Source organism: Apis laboriosa, unplaced genomic scaffold (assembly GCF_014066325.1).
Source record: "Apis laboriosa isolate Shangri-la unplaced genomic scaffold, ASM1406632v1 scaffold99_cov153, whole genome shotgun sequence".
NCBI lineage: Eukaryota > Metazoa > Arthropoda > Insecta > Hymenoptera > Apidae > Apis > Apis laboriosa.
Window position 1 is genome coordinate 242666 of NW_025224965.1, and position 15123 is coordinate 257788.

General features: G+C 26.5%; 2 protein-coding genes and 1 long non-coding RNA gene across 3 annotated transcripts; 1 reads left to right on the top strand and 2 right to left on the bottom strand.

The window, feature by feature from the left end:
* Positions 1-1241: 1241 nt before the first annotated feature.
* On the bottom strand, positions 1242-8873 carry LOC122719698 (apolipoprotein D). Its single transcript, XM_043945741.1, has 4 exons — positions 8389-8873; positions 4601-4829; positions 2797-2968; positions 1242-1516 (listed from the first exon to the last, which is right to left on the bottom strand). The coding sequence occupies exons 1-4, from the start codon at positions 8539-8541 to the stop codon at positions 1357-1359; spliced, it is 714 nt and encodes a 237-aa protein (XP_043801676.1). The 5' UTR covers positions 8542-8873; the 3' UTR covers positions 1242-1356.
* On the top strand, positions 2868-4058 carry LOC122719699. Its single transcript, XR_006347678.1, has 3 exons — positions 2868-2988; positions 3069-3212; positions 3917-4058. It is a non-coding gene; the product is annotated as an uncharacterized LOC122719699 (long non-coding RNA).
* Positions 8874-10642: 1769 nt separating the features above from the next.
* On the bottom strand, positions 10643-14813 carry LOC122719700 (putative uncharacterized protein DDB_G0271606). Its single transcript, XM_043945742.1, has 8 exons — positions 13070-14813; positions 12837-12954; positions 12076-12768; positions 11788-12014; positions 11507-11709; positions 11173-11429; positions 10956-11114; positions 10643-10878 (listed from the first exon to the last, which is right to left on the bottom strand). Exons 1-8 carry the CDS (start codon positions 14563-14565, stop codon positions 10798-10800), a joined length of 3234 nt encoding a protein of 1077 aa, XP_043801677.1. The 5' UTR covers positions 14566-14813; the 3' UTR covers positions 10643-10797.
* Positions 14814-15123: the final 310 nt, after the last annotated feature.

Genomic DNA, 15123 nt, shown 5'->3' on the forward strand with positions numbered 1-15123 from the left:
TAATCAAATTTCGGATTATTTTAAGAATAGGAAAATATAATGTGGGATAAAATTTATAACAAAATTGTTTTAAAAAATAGTTAAACAATAATTATTCACTGACTTCTATAGGCAAATATTTTGAAACATCTGTGTTATTTTACGTACTGCGTAGTACTATATTATAGATAGTTATATAATTGTAAATATTTATAGTTTAAAACGCAATATTCTTAATATAAGAATTAGAAAGAATGTTATTATTAACCATAAAACTATAGTTTTTATTAATATTAAAAATCTTTATATAATTATTAACAGTATTTCAAGCAACGAAAAGTTTAATTAATTAAATTAAAATTATAACGATCTTTATTTGTATATTACAAATATAAAATTTTAATAAAATTGTTACAAAAAGAAAAATAAAAACCTATGAAAATATAATCATTTATGTTAAATAATAATTAAACAACGGTTATATTGTCTATTTGTAATATTGAAAACATAATATAAAATATTTCTTTCAAATATAATATTATAATATTTAATATTCTTAATAATTTAATGATACAAATATTCTTTTAATGTATATACATATTTTATTCCTATATACAATTGTCCTGATATTGCATAATATAAGAAAAAATTGTATGTCATCGATAATTTCTTCAATATAAGTGAAAGAACAAATGTATAATTTTCAATAATGAAAATTGTCAAATCAATAATTAAATTTTATTACAAAATTATTATAATTTCAATAATTTAATTTTTTTTATAATTTCATTCATAAATGTATAAAATGTGTAAAAATGTATAAAATGTATATTGTTGTTGTTACCACTTATATCACAAAAATTTATCAGATGTTTAAGTACTTAAATCGACCACATAATTTAATCATAATCTATCTAAATCTATTTGAAATCAATCTTAACTTTAAAATATAGTATAATAATATTTCAATAGACTAGTACTGTGATCGTCCTTAAAAGTATGACACTCGCTGAATATTACAATATTTGCGCATAATTTTTTTATATTACGCCAATTTTAATACAATTTTTCATAATTATTTCGTATATTATTATATTCACAAATTTTTAATTAATAAAGAAAATTTACTGAAGGATTTATATAAATCTTCAATATTTCAAAGATGATCATGTATTAATACGAGAAAATATGTATTTATTAATAGATACAATATTGCAACACATATGAAAATAAAATTAATACTTTTTATTATTATATTTTAAACAATATAGAATGAATTAATAATCCTAAGGGAAAATATAATACATTTATTACTAAATATAGTAAGACTAAATATAATAAGATCGTACCTATTTAAACAAATAATGCATAATAAATTTAAATACGTCGATGCTTCCGTTTCAGAGGGTGTTTCCGTGCAGCATTGTTTCTTCTGGCTATTACTGATGGTGGAATCAACATATCCATTTCGGAAATTTCTGTTTTGTTACATTGATTCTGATCCATAGGGAACATGTACTCCAGATCGATGTCATATCTTCAAATAAAAAAAGGATCAAACAATTGATGGTAATGTAACAATTTATTTATAGTATTTGGAATTAATTTTACATTAATACTCATTGAAATTAATTACTAATTAAAACTGATTAACAATAATTGATAGTATTTCCGGTAAGTAATATCACACAGAGAATCGCACTGAGTAAATATTATAAATTATGTAAGATTTAAAAAATCTTGTCTTATCTCTTCTATTATTATATTCTCCTGATATAAAATTAAAAATTTGAAAAGAAATTTTAAACAATTCTTTTTCTTAAAAATTTTCTTTCTTGTATTAGGAGAACATAATTTGATAAGAAGTAAAACGTGAAATTTTTTGAGAAATCGATTATTTGAATGACATCGAGAAAAGTCACAATTTATAGTACAATTAAGTATATTAAAATAAAAATTTAATGTTAATTTTATTTAAACAATTCACTTTGTCCATAACTATGTATAAGAAGTTTCAATATTTCCTGAGAAGGTGGCACCACCAATCAAACTGCATTATTTTACTGTCGATAAAAAGTACGAGAAGCTTGAGCACTTTTCAAAGAGATGGCACCACCAATCAAACTGTATTATTTTACTGTCGATAAAAAGCACGAGAAGTTTGAGCACTTTTCGAAAAGATGGCACCACGAGTTAAAAACTAGAAAAAAAAATTATTTTTATTTTTATTATAATTTATATTTATTTTATTTTTTATTTTTCTTACACTTTCTGAAAATATAACAAATGAAAAAAATAAATAAAGAAATTAGTACATTAAATTCTAAAATATTTTATCATGCTATTTCTTCTTCAATTATATTCTCCTATTACAAAATTGTAAGTTTAAACAAAAATTTGTTCTGTTAGAAATTTCAATTTTGTATTAAGAGATATGATTAAAAAAAAATGCGAAATATTTCTTACATCTGATATTTCATAAATAAATATTTCATGAATTCCAAATATGTCCCAAATTCATTCTTTCTAGAATTTCTTAATTAGAATTTCTAAAATATTTTGAAGATCGTAGAAAATTAATTAAAAGATGACAAATTTATTAATCGACAAGTTTTCTTGTTAAAACAACGAAGTAAACCTGTCAGAATCTTTCAAACTCTTGTACACATTCGGAATATTCTGGATTCTATTGTGGAATGAATATTTCATGAGCCTACATGTGTGGTGTTAGATATCCATCGTATTAATTCAATTCTCGCACAGGTTCAATCGTCAGTTATTCACGTTTACGAGAAATAGGATCGTATTGTTACTCACCTGGGCAACTTCTCGCGTAGATAAGAAATAACGTTAGTTCCAAGACTCGGCTCTCGGCTCATGATGAAGCTCGATAAGTATCGAGGAGTTTTGCTTTGTTCCGCACAATGCATCAACAATGCCCAAGATTTATAATCCGAATCTAGTACATAGGTATTGTACACTCCTTCATCTGTAAAATATGAGTATCATGTGAGAGTTCAACATTTTTTATATTTTGATTGATTTATTTCTTTTTGTTTTATGTGAGAATTTATATATTTCTTCTATAGGATTTGTTAAATGATAGATTTATAAAATATGAAGCATGTGTTTTTAACATCTGTGATTATGAATATACATCATATATAACATAATATAATATTAATTTCATCAAAAACTAATAAAAGTTTAAAACTTGTGAATTTGACAATTTGGTAAGTAAAAATTTTTATTTTTATGCATTTGATATAGATTATGCATATATTTTATATAAAATATAACATATAATTGATTTTTTTCAATATATTCAAATAATAATTAGTTATATACAATTCTATCAGAATAAAATATCTTAAAAGAAATAAAACAAATATAAATCATCTTACATCGATTGAATAGAAAATATGTACATGTTACTATAGAATAGAAAAAGAAGAGAAGTGGGTGAACTAGATAAGAATAGTGTATAGAAATGAAAATATAACATTATACTGGACAGCATAAAAATAATTTATAATGCTATCTGTAGTTTCCGGCTGTCAGTCATATCTTTCTAAAAGAAGATTTCGTCTACATTACAGTTTATATTTGCATTCATAAAATATGCATTAGGTATTATAAAATCATTCTTTTTGCATATTTTTCTTAAACAAGAACAAAAGACTATCAACATCTACATATTTATTCTTCTAAAAAAAATGTATTTTATTTAATAGCAATTATTTTAAGCATTTTTCATTGAAAAATAAATATAAATAAATAATTATATGTGAAATTTCAAGTAATATTTCTGAATCATTTAAAATATCTGAATATTGATATACTTGTGCTATAAATGGAGTTGATTTATTATCTTTCAAAAAAGTAAGTTATATTTTTAAGTATAATTGACGTATATATATATATTTTTTTTTTTTAGAAGATATCACTTTACTATTTTCCTCTAAAAAAAAGGAGTAATCTATGAGAAGATAATTAAAACCCTATTTTTGGATGGTTATCAGTATCAGCTTTCTGTATCAGTATCCTTAATATAATTGAATGAAATATATAAGGCTATTTTTAACTGAATAAATGCTCCGCCATTTTTTTTATTCCAAATAATGGGAAGTATTCGTTTTTAAATTAATAAATTTTTGTATATATTAATCATCTACATCGAAACAATAAATTTCCATCAATATTCTTCCAATATTAATGATAGAATTTTATTAATATTGCCAGAGAATGTTAATCACGATTTACACTTTTAATTAAAATTTATCAAACTATAACAAAATTATAAAAAATAATAAAAACTTCACCATTGAACATATTCTAAATAATATTTACATCTACTAATCACACGTAAGATTCAAGATTATTATTATTATTATTTTTTAATTTTCCTTACCTTATACAGAGTAGATGTAGATCCTAAATTATCCAAAAGTTTATGCAAAATTTAATAATTTAATTAAATTGTTATAAAGTACATATTATGATATATCTTTAATTTGTCGCAAAATTTTCAATTTGCATAGGTATTAAAAAAAAATATATATATATATATTCGATAAGCATTGATCCAAAATTTGAGAATCGAATCCAAATTTCTACTTACACGGATACTCAGCGTGCACCCAATGTGCAGGCAATTCAGGGGATGGTATCTTCCAGGTGATATTGCCAACGAGTTGCTCATTGATAGGATCGTCTGTGAAGCTATAAGTGAAATTCATTGTAACCTCAGTGCTTTCCGGGGAAATCGACAATTCGGCTCGCATGCATCTGTAAGCGAGGGCCTCTTCAGAGCTTGCATAGTACTGCACTATATACCACGAACCGAGGAACTGCAAGAAAACGCGTGCCCTTTATTACTGCATGAGGAAACGTGTCTTCACGGTTAATCCGCCAACTTATTCACGCCTTGTACACTCTTTTTGTTGTTCGCGCTGCAATGTTAATCGAAACGCCTAGTGCTCTAATGGACTTCTGCTTGTAGCTCAGGGAGTAAGTTCTCGAGGAAAATATGTATGTAGATGCGGGAGACGGTTACTAAATGCATTCCACGGAGAGATGTAATTAAATTAATCGTGTTAGTGGCAAGAGATGCCATGTTTAACATTGTTGTTTCATTACAGAAATGTCTTTTGAACTATTTCTATCATTTAATTATTATAATTATTTATATCATTTCTAAAAAGAATATTTTTATTGTCTTAGGTAACCATCTACGTAGATTTGATTTTAAATTTATCACTTCAAATATATATATGTATCCTATTTTTATTCTAAAAGTAGATATATTCGATAAATCGTTTATTAAAGTTCTATACATGAACTGCAAGGAAGATAAATGTGTGTTGCAAAAGTTTCTTTAGAAAAGAGGGTTTTTCTTTCTCTATTAAGCATTTAAGACTTCATGCCAGGTTGAGACTATGTATAGACGAAGCTAGATGAGTGAAATAGGTACAATTTGTAGATATATGCACAGTGTAAAAAGAATCTGAAGATCAATTTTATTTTCTTGTATGAAAAAAATCTATATCTATTTTCATACTTATATTTTTACCACAATTTTGGTAAAAATAATTTCCTATTTTTAATACACGTGGTTTTATTATTATTATGTTACAAAATCGAATATTTAACTCTTAATCTTCTCTATTCAAAAATAACTTTTATATTTCGAACGATAGATAGCGATAGATGGTCTATTGTACGAGTGATTTATGCGAGAGTGGAAAATTCGGTATCCCAGTCCAGTGTAAATGCTGCAGAGAGGTTCATCGGTGTTTACGTGAGGCAGGTCATGCAATCGTTGCCGCGGACTGTCATTTAGTTTGGCATGCAATGCAAAACTATCTCCCTTTCTACCTCTCGTGTATTCATCCTCTTGCACGACGATCCATCTCTGTCTTGATTATCATTATTTCAGCTCCATGTCAATATTAACACGTCGTGAACGAAGGATGAAAATTCACAATTCATTCGTTGTTGATTTTTTCCAAGCATCAAATATTCAAAGCGTGTTTTCTACTTTTTCTTTCTTTTCTTTTCTTTTGTTTCTTTTATTTTTTTTTAATAATTTTGATTAATGCAAAAATTAGATAATTTTTCGAATTTTTCGAAATGTTGAATAGAAATACTTAAATATAACAATTATTTCAGAATTTATTTAATGTGAATTCTATGAGATTAGTTCTGTCAGGAAACATTGATAGTGTGTATCTAGAGTTTGAAAATTGACTAAGAATAAGCATCGCGTCAGTGGTTTTTGGGTTATCAATGAAGCTGAACGATTCAGTTCATTGCCTATCTGAAAAGAGAATTCCAAGGTTAGAATAAGAAAAAATAATTATCTCATATGTTGTCAGTCAACAATAGTTTACTATAAATAAGAATCTAAGTTTGCGAAACTAAATCTAAGTTTCTTTTATATTTCAGAAAATAGATTTTCAAACGATCATTAAGAAATTATAAAAAAAATCACATAAGGAAGAGTAGATCAATTTTTGTTTTAAATGAAAAGAGAAAAAAAAGAGACGAAAGTAATGAAACTTTTTTCTAATTTCATCACATTTTATTTATCCTTCTTATTTATCCTATAACACATTATCTCTATAAAAAAATGGATCTCTTTTATATAATTATTATTATTGTGAATCTATCAGTAATCTAATGAAAAAAATCAACTCATAAAAATAAATAAAATCAAAGATCAGATCGCAATATATATATATATAATTCCTAATTTAACGCAAATAAGATATTAACTTCAAGATATAATTAGATCGTATAAACTCAAATATTTATCAATTTGTAAATAAAACAATGAGATCAAATAAATCATATGAATTGCCAAAATTGAAAAAAGAGAGAGAGAGAGAGAAATAAGAGAAATAATTCTATCTAAAATAATAAATATAACGGAAATATACAGAAAGGTATTCAATGGAAGCGAGCAGTTTTATATGCACACAAAGTATGTCCGAAATAGCCTTCCTTTAAACACGCATAAAGTTCCAAAAATAAATTGCCTGGAGTCTTCCTTTGAAAGAAATTCGCGATATTTTACGCGAGGTCCTTGTCTTCCCCATAACTGCACTCTTATAGAATAAAATTCCTCAAAATATCGATTCTCAAAATTGTTCCGGGTCAGTTGTTTGTCCATTTATTTATTTAAAAAAGGAGAAAAATGTTTAAAAGAATAATATAAAAATATCAATAAAAGACTATTCATACTTGTAACTAATAGTAATTTTCGATACTCGTCATTAATTATTAAAATTACAAATATTAATAAATATCAAGCATTTTATCTATTTTACATTGATAATATGATAACGTAAGTTGAGAAACACTGTTGGAATCACGAAAATTACAATGAAGTTTACGTTTGACTAAATTTCTTCGATTAAATATCGGAGAATTTCGTTTAAATGAATTGTAGACACTGAACATCTTTTGTGATGTTAAAATCATACCGCAATGCCACGAGGAAATTGTAATTCCTGTTATTCTCATTCCAATCGGGAGAATTCAACAAACGCGTTCCAATTGCGTTCCCTGCAATTATTATTATATATTCATCGTGCATATTGATCGGATATCCGTCGTGATCGTCTATTTGTGAAATCAGAATATCAACGAGATACACGTAACTCGATGTTCAATGATTCTGTCGAAGCAATTAGGGAAAATTCAGCAGTTGATTATCTACATTAACATGTCGCTAACTTGCTATATTTGATCACAATGAAGCTTCTCGCTGTGCAAGAAGATATCAAGAATCATTATAGTATTTTTTTTATCAATTTATTACACTTTGAATCTGTACATCACATATTTTTTCCGATTCATTTTTATTCTTGTTAATTCTGGATAATTAAAAAAAATTTCTAAATCGATTTTAGAAAAGTAATCTTCAGATTTTAATATTAAAATTTATCAAAATAATGATTTATATATGTTTTCTTTTGCTTTTGAAAAAATTAGTGTTATTATTTGTAACAATAGAATCATAAAAACATTTAATATGATCATAATATAATCATACTGATTATTTTTTTGTTGTATATAGTCATACTTTTCATTGTTACATTATTTAAACAAAAAACAAATATAACAATCTCGAAAATTCTTCAAAATTATTCAAAATAAGAAAAAATAAACTAACGAGACATCATATACATTATCTATCCCATTTCCATTTCATTTTCAATTATCTATTTACAACAAGCACATTACAGACCACATTGATTCAACCAAACAAACTTAGAGAAAATCACAAATCAACAAAAACCAACACCCGCACTGCAAATATATAAATTCCACGAAGAATTCATCGCCGAATTACCATCGACCAAACAATAATAACGAAACAATGACTATGTCGCGAGAACGTACCTCGGATATGTCAAAATTTCTGATTCCCTTTACTTTAGGACACTTTGTCTTGTCCTCCCGCCTCTTCCACGTAGCGTCCACGTTATAGCCTATGAGGAACAGTAGCGCTATTATCGTGGAACAGAATCTCGCACGCTTCGTTCCGGGCTGCATTTCTCTCGGTCACATTCAACCTCGCCTCTATCCGGTTGGCACACACGCGGTGCTTCTCTTACTTCTTCGCTCGATAGGTTCGCCTGGTCGACTAAAGGCCACCGAGCCGGACAGAATGAAGAGCGGACGCGCTCATGGCTACCACTATCTTGACAAAACCGAGAGGGGGTGGCCACTATCACGTTCCTCCCTTTGCATTCTTCCACTCTTTTCCGTTTTCAATCGGCAACTTGTTCCGTACGTCACGCGTACGTACGATCCTCGTAACTGGCGCCAGCCTAGGCTCCACCAGGACTTTGTTGATCGTAGGCGTGATCGCCGTCACGGCTAAAGAAGGGCATCGACTGTTAGACCACCTCGTCCCGCTTACTATCCTATATACGAGGCTCTTCGCGGTTTTTTATTACGACGTGTGTTCAAGGTAAACCGCGAACAATGTTCGCCGGAGCTTTATATCCGGTCCGGTGAGCAATGGTGATCGATATATGCGTGTATTTCGTAACCGAGATAGTTTTATTGGATTTTCTTTCTGAACGAGAGAGGAAGAAAGGAGAGAAAATTTTTATTCGTTAAAATACGCGTAATTTAGTATCTAAGATAAATGTAATGATTCAAGAAAGGGTATTGTAATAAGTGTAAAATCTTTTGCAGAATAATGTCCTCACTGAGATTGAAATTAAATGTTAGTAAAAAAAAAAAAAATTCTAAAAACGAAACAAATTATGTAAGTATGTATATATATCTAGATATATGATACATTAGAATAAATTAAATTCCGTTTTAGTAAATTTTCAAAATTTGACCGAATATTATAGTATGATTTATAAAGGTACTTAGTTTTATGTAGAAAAAAATAATATTAAATTTAAATAGTTAAAATTCGGACGGTATTTTCATATTATAAATATTTTATATGATATGACTAATATGATTTTCAGTATCGACAATATCTTTCACTGTTTTAAATGATTAGATATTAAATATTAATGCAATTTTATACAAAATAATATTATATCTATGAAAAAAATAAGATATGAACAAAAATGAATTTTTTTTTTAATTTTCTTACATATTAAAATTATTAATTTTAAAAAAATAACGAATATTACATACTATATTTAAAAAATTTACTTAAAATTAAAAAATAATAAAATAATTATGTTAATAAAGTAATATGTTCAATAAGCGCAATTCATTACATGAAAACAGTCTTAAAAGAATTCATTAAACGCATCAATTCATTAATCGCAATATTTTTTCATTGTGATAAATGTATCTTAATTGCCATATAAATTGACGTACATTTAATTAATATGCATTTTTAGACTTGTATATTATGTTCTTCTCTTTCACGTTCATTATTCAAGAATCGTTGTCAATAAATAATTCAGTGACAACAGTAACAGTTCACTGAATAACTTCGACATACCATCTCGTCGCACGAAAACGTGTTTGAAATAAATCATGTTTCATTTATATGATTCATGAAATACGTGATGTAATATTACAAGTATTCTTTCAAATAGTTTGTACAATTGTTTAAGCTAAATTCCCACATCTGTTTCCCATATTCCAAAATTGGTTTGTTTTTTTATCAAGGATAACTATGAATCATAATATAGAAAGATTGGAAAGCATTATTTATGTTCAAACAATTTTAAACTTTCGTATATCTTTATTTTCATGACTAATATTTCTAAACTCATAAAAATTGACAATAACCTTATAGAATAGCGAATGGTCCAGAATGGTCGTAACGAATTAATACATTAAAATGTATTATCAAAATGTTATCAAAAGTAAACATTTTGTCGATATGTTTATCGATAATTCGTATTATTTTATTGTAAATTAATAAAAAATAATTTTTTATTTAAATATAATAAAATAGTACAAGATAATAGAAACGTCTAAAATAATTTTAACGAATATATATAACACTGACTATATAATTGACGAGAAAGATACGCGCTTTATCATTTAAGTTTTTTTATCGAACATCCTTTTCCTTTGAATTATAGTCGGAATAAAATAATTAATATTATAATTATATAAGTATAAAAAAAGAAAAGATTATCATATATGAAAATATTATATAAGAACACAATAGCATAATTAAAAATGAAAAATATATTTCATTTAAGTAAAAAATATTTGTTACATTTTAAATATATCTAATTAAATGCACTGTATAGTTACGATTTTAACATGGTCCACTTTATGAATGATTTACATTATATCATTGTACATGTAAAATCATTTCCATGGAGGTTTAACTTTTTGTTGCTCTCCTTTTATGGATATCTTTTGTGAAATTGGAATGAATTCACTAGTTTCCTAAGTTTATAATATATAAGAAAATCAAAATATAATATTAATTAATTAATTTAAAAAAACAAAATAAATTTACTTACTTTTGATATAGATTGCCATTCAATATGATTTTCATCTCTAATATCACATTCCTTTCTTAAATAATGTTTTCTTGGTACTTCTCTACATGTTAAAGATGGACTAGAAATACTTCCCGTAATTTTTGAAAATTCTTCATTTGCTTTCTGCATTTCAGCAATCTATAAAATATCAAATCTTAAATTATTTATATATGTGTTAAAATTAAATAGAACTAACCATTTTCACATATTTTCGGAGATCATCTTTTGATTCTTTTCTACTACTTAATGGGGTTTCATCAATTGATGTATTCATATATTCATTTTGATCACAAAACTTTCTCATATCTGATACGTGCGAAGTTAATTTTATTGGTTCTTGAGAAATCTTTGTATAACAATTTGGCATTGATTCAGACTTTTTTGGACTTCTTAATTCGAATAATTTTTCAGCATGAATTTTTTGAAGCGGTGTCAAATTTTCCATATTTCCACCTATAAATATATATTAAATATATATTAAGCAAAATTAATAATAATATTATATGAATAATAAATTGCAATAATTCTACCTGATATAATTTGTAAAGCTTGTTGCCATTGATTTTGCATTACTGAGTGAAGCTGTTCTGCAAGCTGAGATTTAGTAGCACGTTGAGAATTAAGTTGCGATTCTAAGAACGACGACTTCTGTAAAGCTTCTGCTAATTGAAGTTCACATAGTCTTTTTTCTTCTTTATGTTTTTCTTCCAATAAATTTATTTCTAATTTATGTCTAAATATAATTGATATAAATTAATTTATGAAATGTTTTATTTCTTTTTAAATTATCATGAGAATATAAAGAACATACTTATCTATAATATCTTTAATTTTTCTAGCTGCACATTCAGCAATAACTTGTTGTCTAGTTTTTAATTCCTCAAGAAATTCTGATTCAGCAACATCAAGTTGAGTTTGAAACTCTTGCAATTTAACTTTTACTACTTCATCAACTTGTTTTTGATAAATTTCTTGTAATTCACATCTGATTTTTTCTTTTTGCTCTGCAAGAAATCTTGTTTCGTCTCTAGCTAATTTCTATAAAAATTATTACAAATTAATATTTATAAATGCCGAAAAATATTATTTATTTTATTACCTCAGCTTTTTTGACATCATCAAGAGTTGAAAGTAATGCCGCATTTTTTTGTTCTAAAATTGAATTTCTACCATTTTCTTCTCTTAGTTTCAATTGTAAGTTTTCTTTTTCTTGTCTAAGTACAATCAATTCAGCTTCACAAGTATCTAATGCTTTATGAATAACATCCATTTCATTTCTAACTTCTCCACCTTTTAATCGTTCCTTTCCTAATTCTTGTTGAAGAGTCTTTAATGTTTCTTCAGATTGTTGATTTTTTTCTAATAATTTATCATATTCTATTTTCAATTTTTCATATCTATTTTCTGCTTCTTGTACAAATGATTTATAATTTTCCAATTCGTCGGCATGATTTTTTAATAATTCTACTTTTTCTTTCATTGCAATATCATTTTTTTCCTTATATCCAGCTGCAAGATCTAAAGCTTTTGATAATTCACCTTCACATCGTTTGATTTGTAATTGAAATTCTGAAATCTCTAATTGATGTTTTTCTGTTACATTTTTAAAATTCGTCTGTAAAGCACTGTATTCATTTTCTAATATATTCACTCTTTGTTTTAATTTAGACCATGCATTATGAAATTGTGTTATTAACTCATTTTTTTCATTATCTACTCTAAGTGCTACTGCAACTTTCTCTTGTTGCTCTAACAATCGTTTTTGGAGTTCTTGAATTAAATGTTCACAATGCTATAAAAAATATTCTAATGGAATATCTTATAATTAAATATATTCATCAATAATAAACTTTCATATACCTCTCGTCGAAATTTTTCTTCTTCTAATTTGATTCTATGTATTTCTTCTTGTGTTTTGTTACCATTATTTTCCCAAAAATCTGATAGTGATAAAAGCCTGGGATTTGCTAAAGTTCTTCTGTAAAAATAAAAATAAAATCATATTATTAATTCTGATTATAATTCTGATATTAAATTTTTTTCTATCAATTATATATTAATATTTATAATAAAATTATTATAATAAAAAATACCTTGATAAAAAATCTGTATTTGTTGAAGCATGAGCAATATTTCTAACAAGTGGTACATCACATGTTTGTTTTATGTTATGTTCTAAATTTCCATTTTGTTGTAAACTTTTGTAAGGTTCTGGCAAATGCAATACATTATATTCTGTACTTTTTGTTGATGTTGCAGTATTGCACTGTGTTGATTCATCATGCAATGAAGTATCTATCTTTTTATGCACATTACGTATTTCAATATTATTCATATTCACTGAATTCATATTATTTACATTATCTATACTTAAAGGCATTTGTTGAGTAACTATTTCCTTATTTTGTACATCATTTGCTTTTGCAATTGATTTATCAATACTGCTTGAATTTGTATCTGTGTGTTCTACTTCTCCAATCTTTGAAACTTGACTTTGTATACTTTGTTCCCATGTTTTAAATTCTGAGATCATTTTATCAGTCTCATTTATATGGAATGAATCACAGTATGGTAAGGATATATCAGCAAGGATATCAGATTTTTTATTAGATTTTACTGATAAAACATCATGACATTCATTTGAATCTTGTGATTTAAATTCCAATCGTCGATTTACAGAATTTTTATACATATTATTATATCCTTTTTTAAAATTGTCATTACTATCATTAGTTAATATATTATTTTGTTCCTTAAGACAATGATGCATGGAAACCCTGTTTATCCTTTTTGACAATTCTAATTCAGTAGCCTCCATCTCTTGAAGTAACTCATCAACTTCAGAGAGTTCCATTTCTGGTATGTTAGTTTTAGAACTTGACTGTGGTTGTTCTGTTGTGCTAGGTAAAGTTGAGGTAGATGGTATTGAACGCAATTGATTGACAGAAGGCTTAACATATATATTATCTGTATTTCTACAATTAACTGGATGAGAATAAGTTTTCCCTCCAGAAGATGTAACATTAACATGCGGAAAACCCACATTGCAAGCAGAAGAAACCACCACAGAGGACTGGGATATTAAAGTACCATGCTTATTTTCATCATGTTTATTAGCATTAGTTACGTTAGTAGCCGTAGACACAAAAAGATGATTCCCCAAGTTTATATCATTTTGACAAAAATTAATATGGTTTGGCAATGAATTACCATTAGGAGTTGATGGAACAGATAAGGATTGACGAGGTTTTATAGGAGTGTTTTGTAAGCTACAATTCTCACTTACAGAAAGTTTGGTTTTAGGTAATGTCTGCCTAAATTTGGCAATTGAATTATTTTCAATTTGTGAATCCAATGAATTATTTAGAAAAGTAACATCTAAACTAGTGTCTTTGGATTCAATAGCAAAAATTCTGCTTTCTAATGATTGCATATGCTCCACAAGTTCTGATATTACTCCAGTTTTTTTACTACTATAATTTGTTTTCATTCGATCAGAACTAATATCAGATTCTGAAGATGATGGTACAAGGAATAGGTCAGGTGGAATTAAGAGCAAAACATCTGTATCATCAGAATCACTCATCATCCATTTAAATTTCCTTTCACCAAAGCAAATCAAATCCAATTATTGTGTGCTCCCAACAAATTTATATGTATACAGTATTTACACAATATTTTATACATCCCTCCACAACAATAAGCAGTGTAAACAAAAAATTGAATTCACTACCTTATTCATTTAATACTAAAAGAAGAATATAAACTTCAATGGTACAAGTAATTTAGCGTTTTTAAGCGATTGTCACTCATTTTTTAACTTTCATTTTTCTATCAATTTTTATTACATTAAATAGATACACTTTAAAAAGTCGTAAACTAACCAAATAAATGTTCGAAGAATGTAAATAACTATCTCTACTGTATTTAAAATAAAAATACGTTAATTCATTACTAGATGGCAGCACAATGAACTTTAGAAGTTTATTTTTAAATTAGAAATACATAAATTCATTACTAGATGGCAGCACAATGAACTTTATAAGTTCATCTCTAAATTAGAAATACGTAAATTCTAGATTACTAGATGGCAGCACCATGAAGTTTATAAGTTCATATCTAAATGAGAAATACGTAAATTTATTAC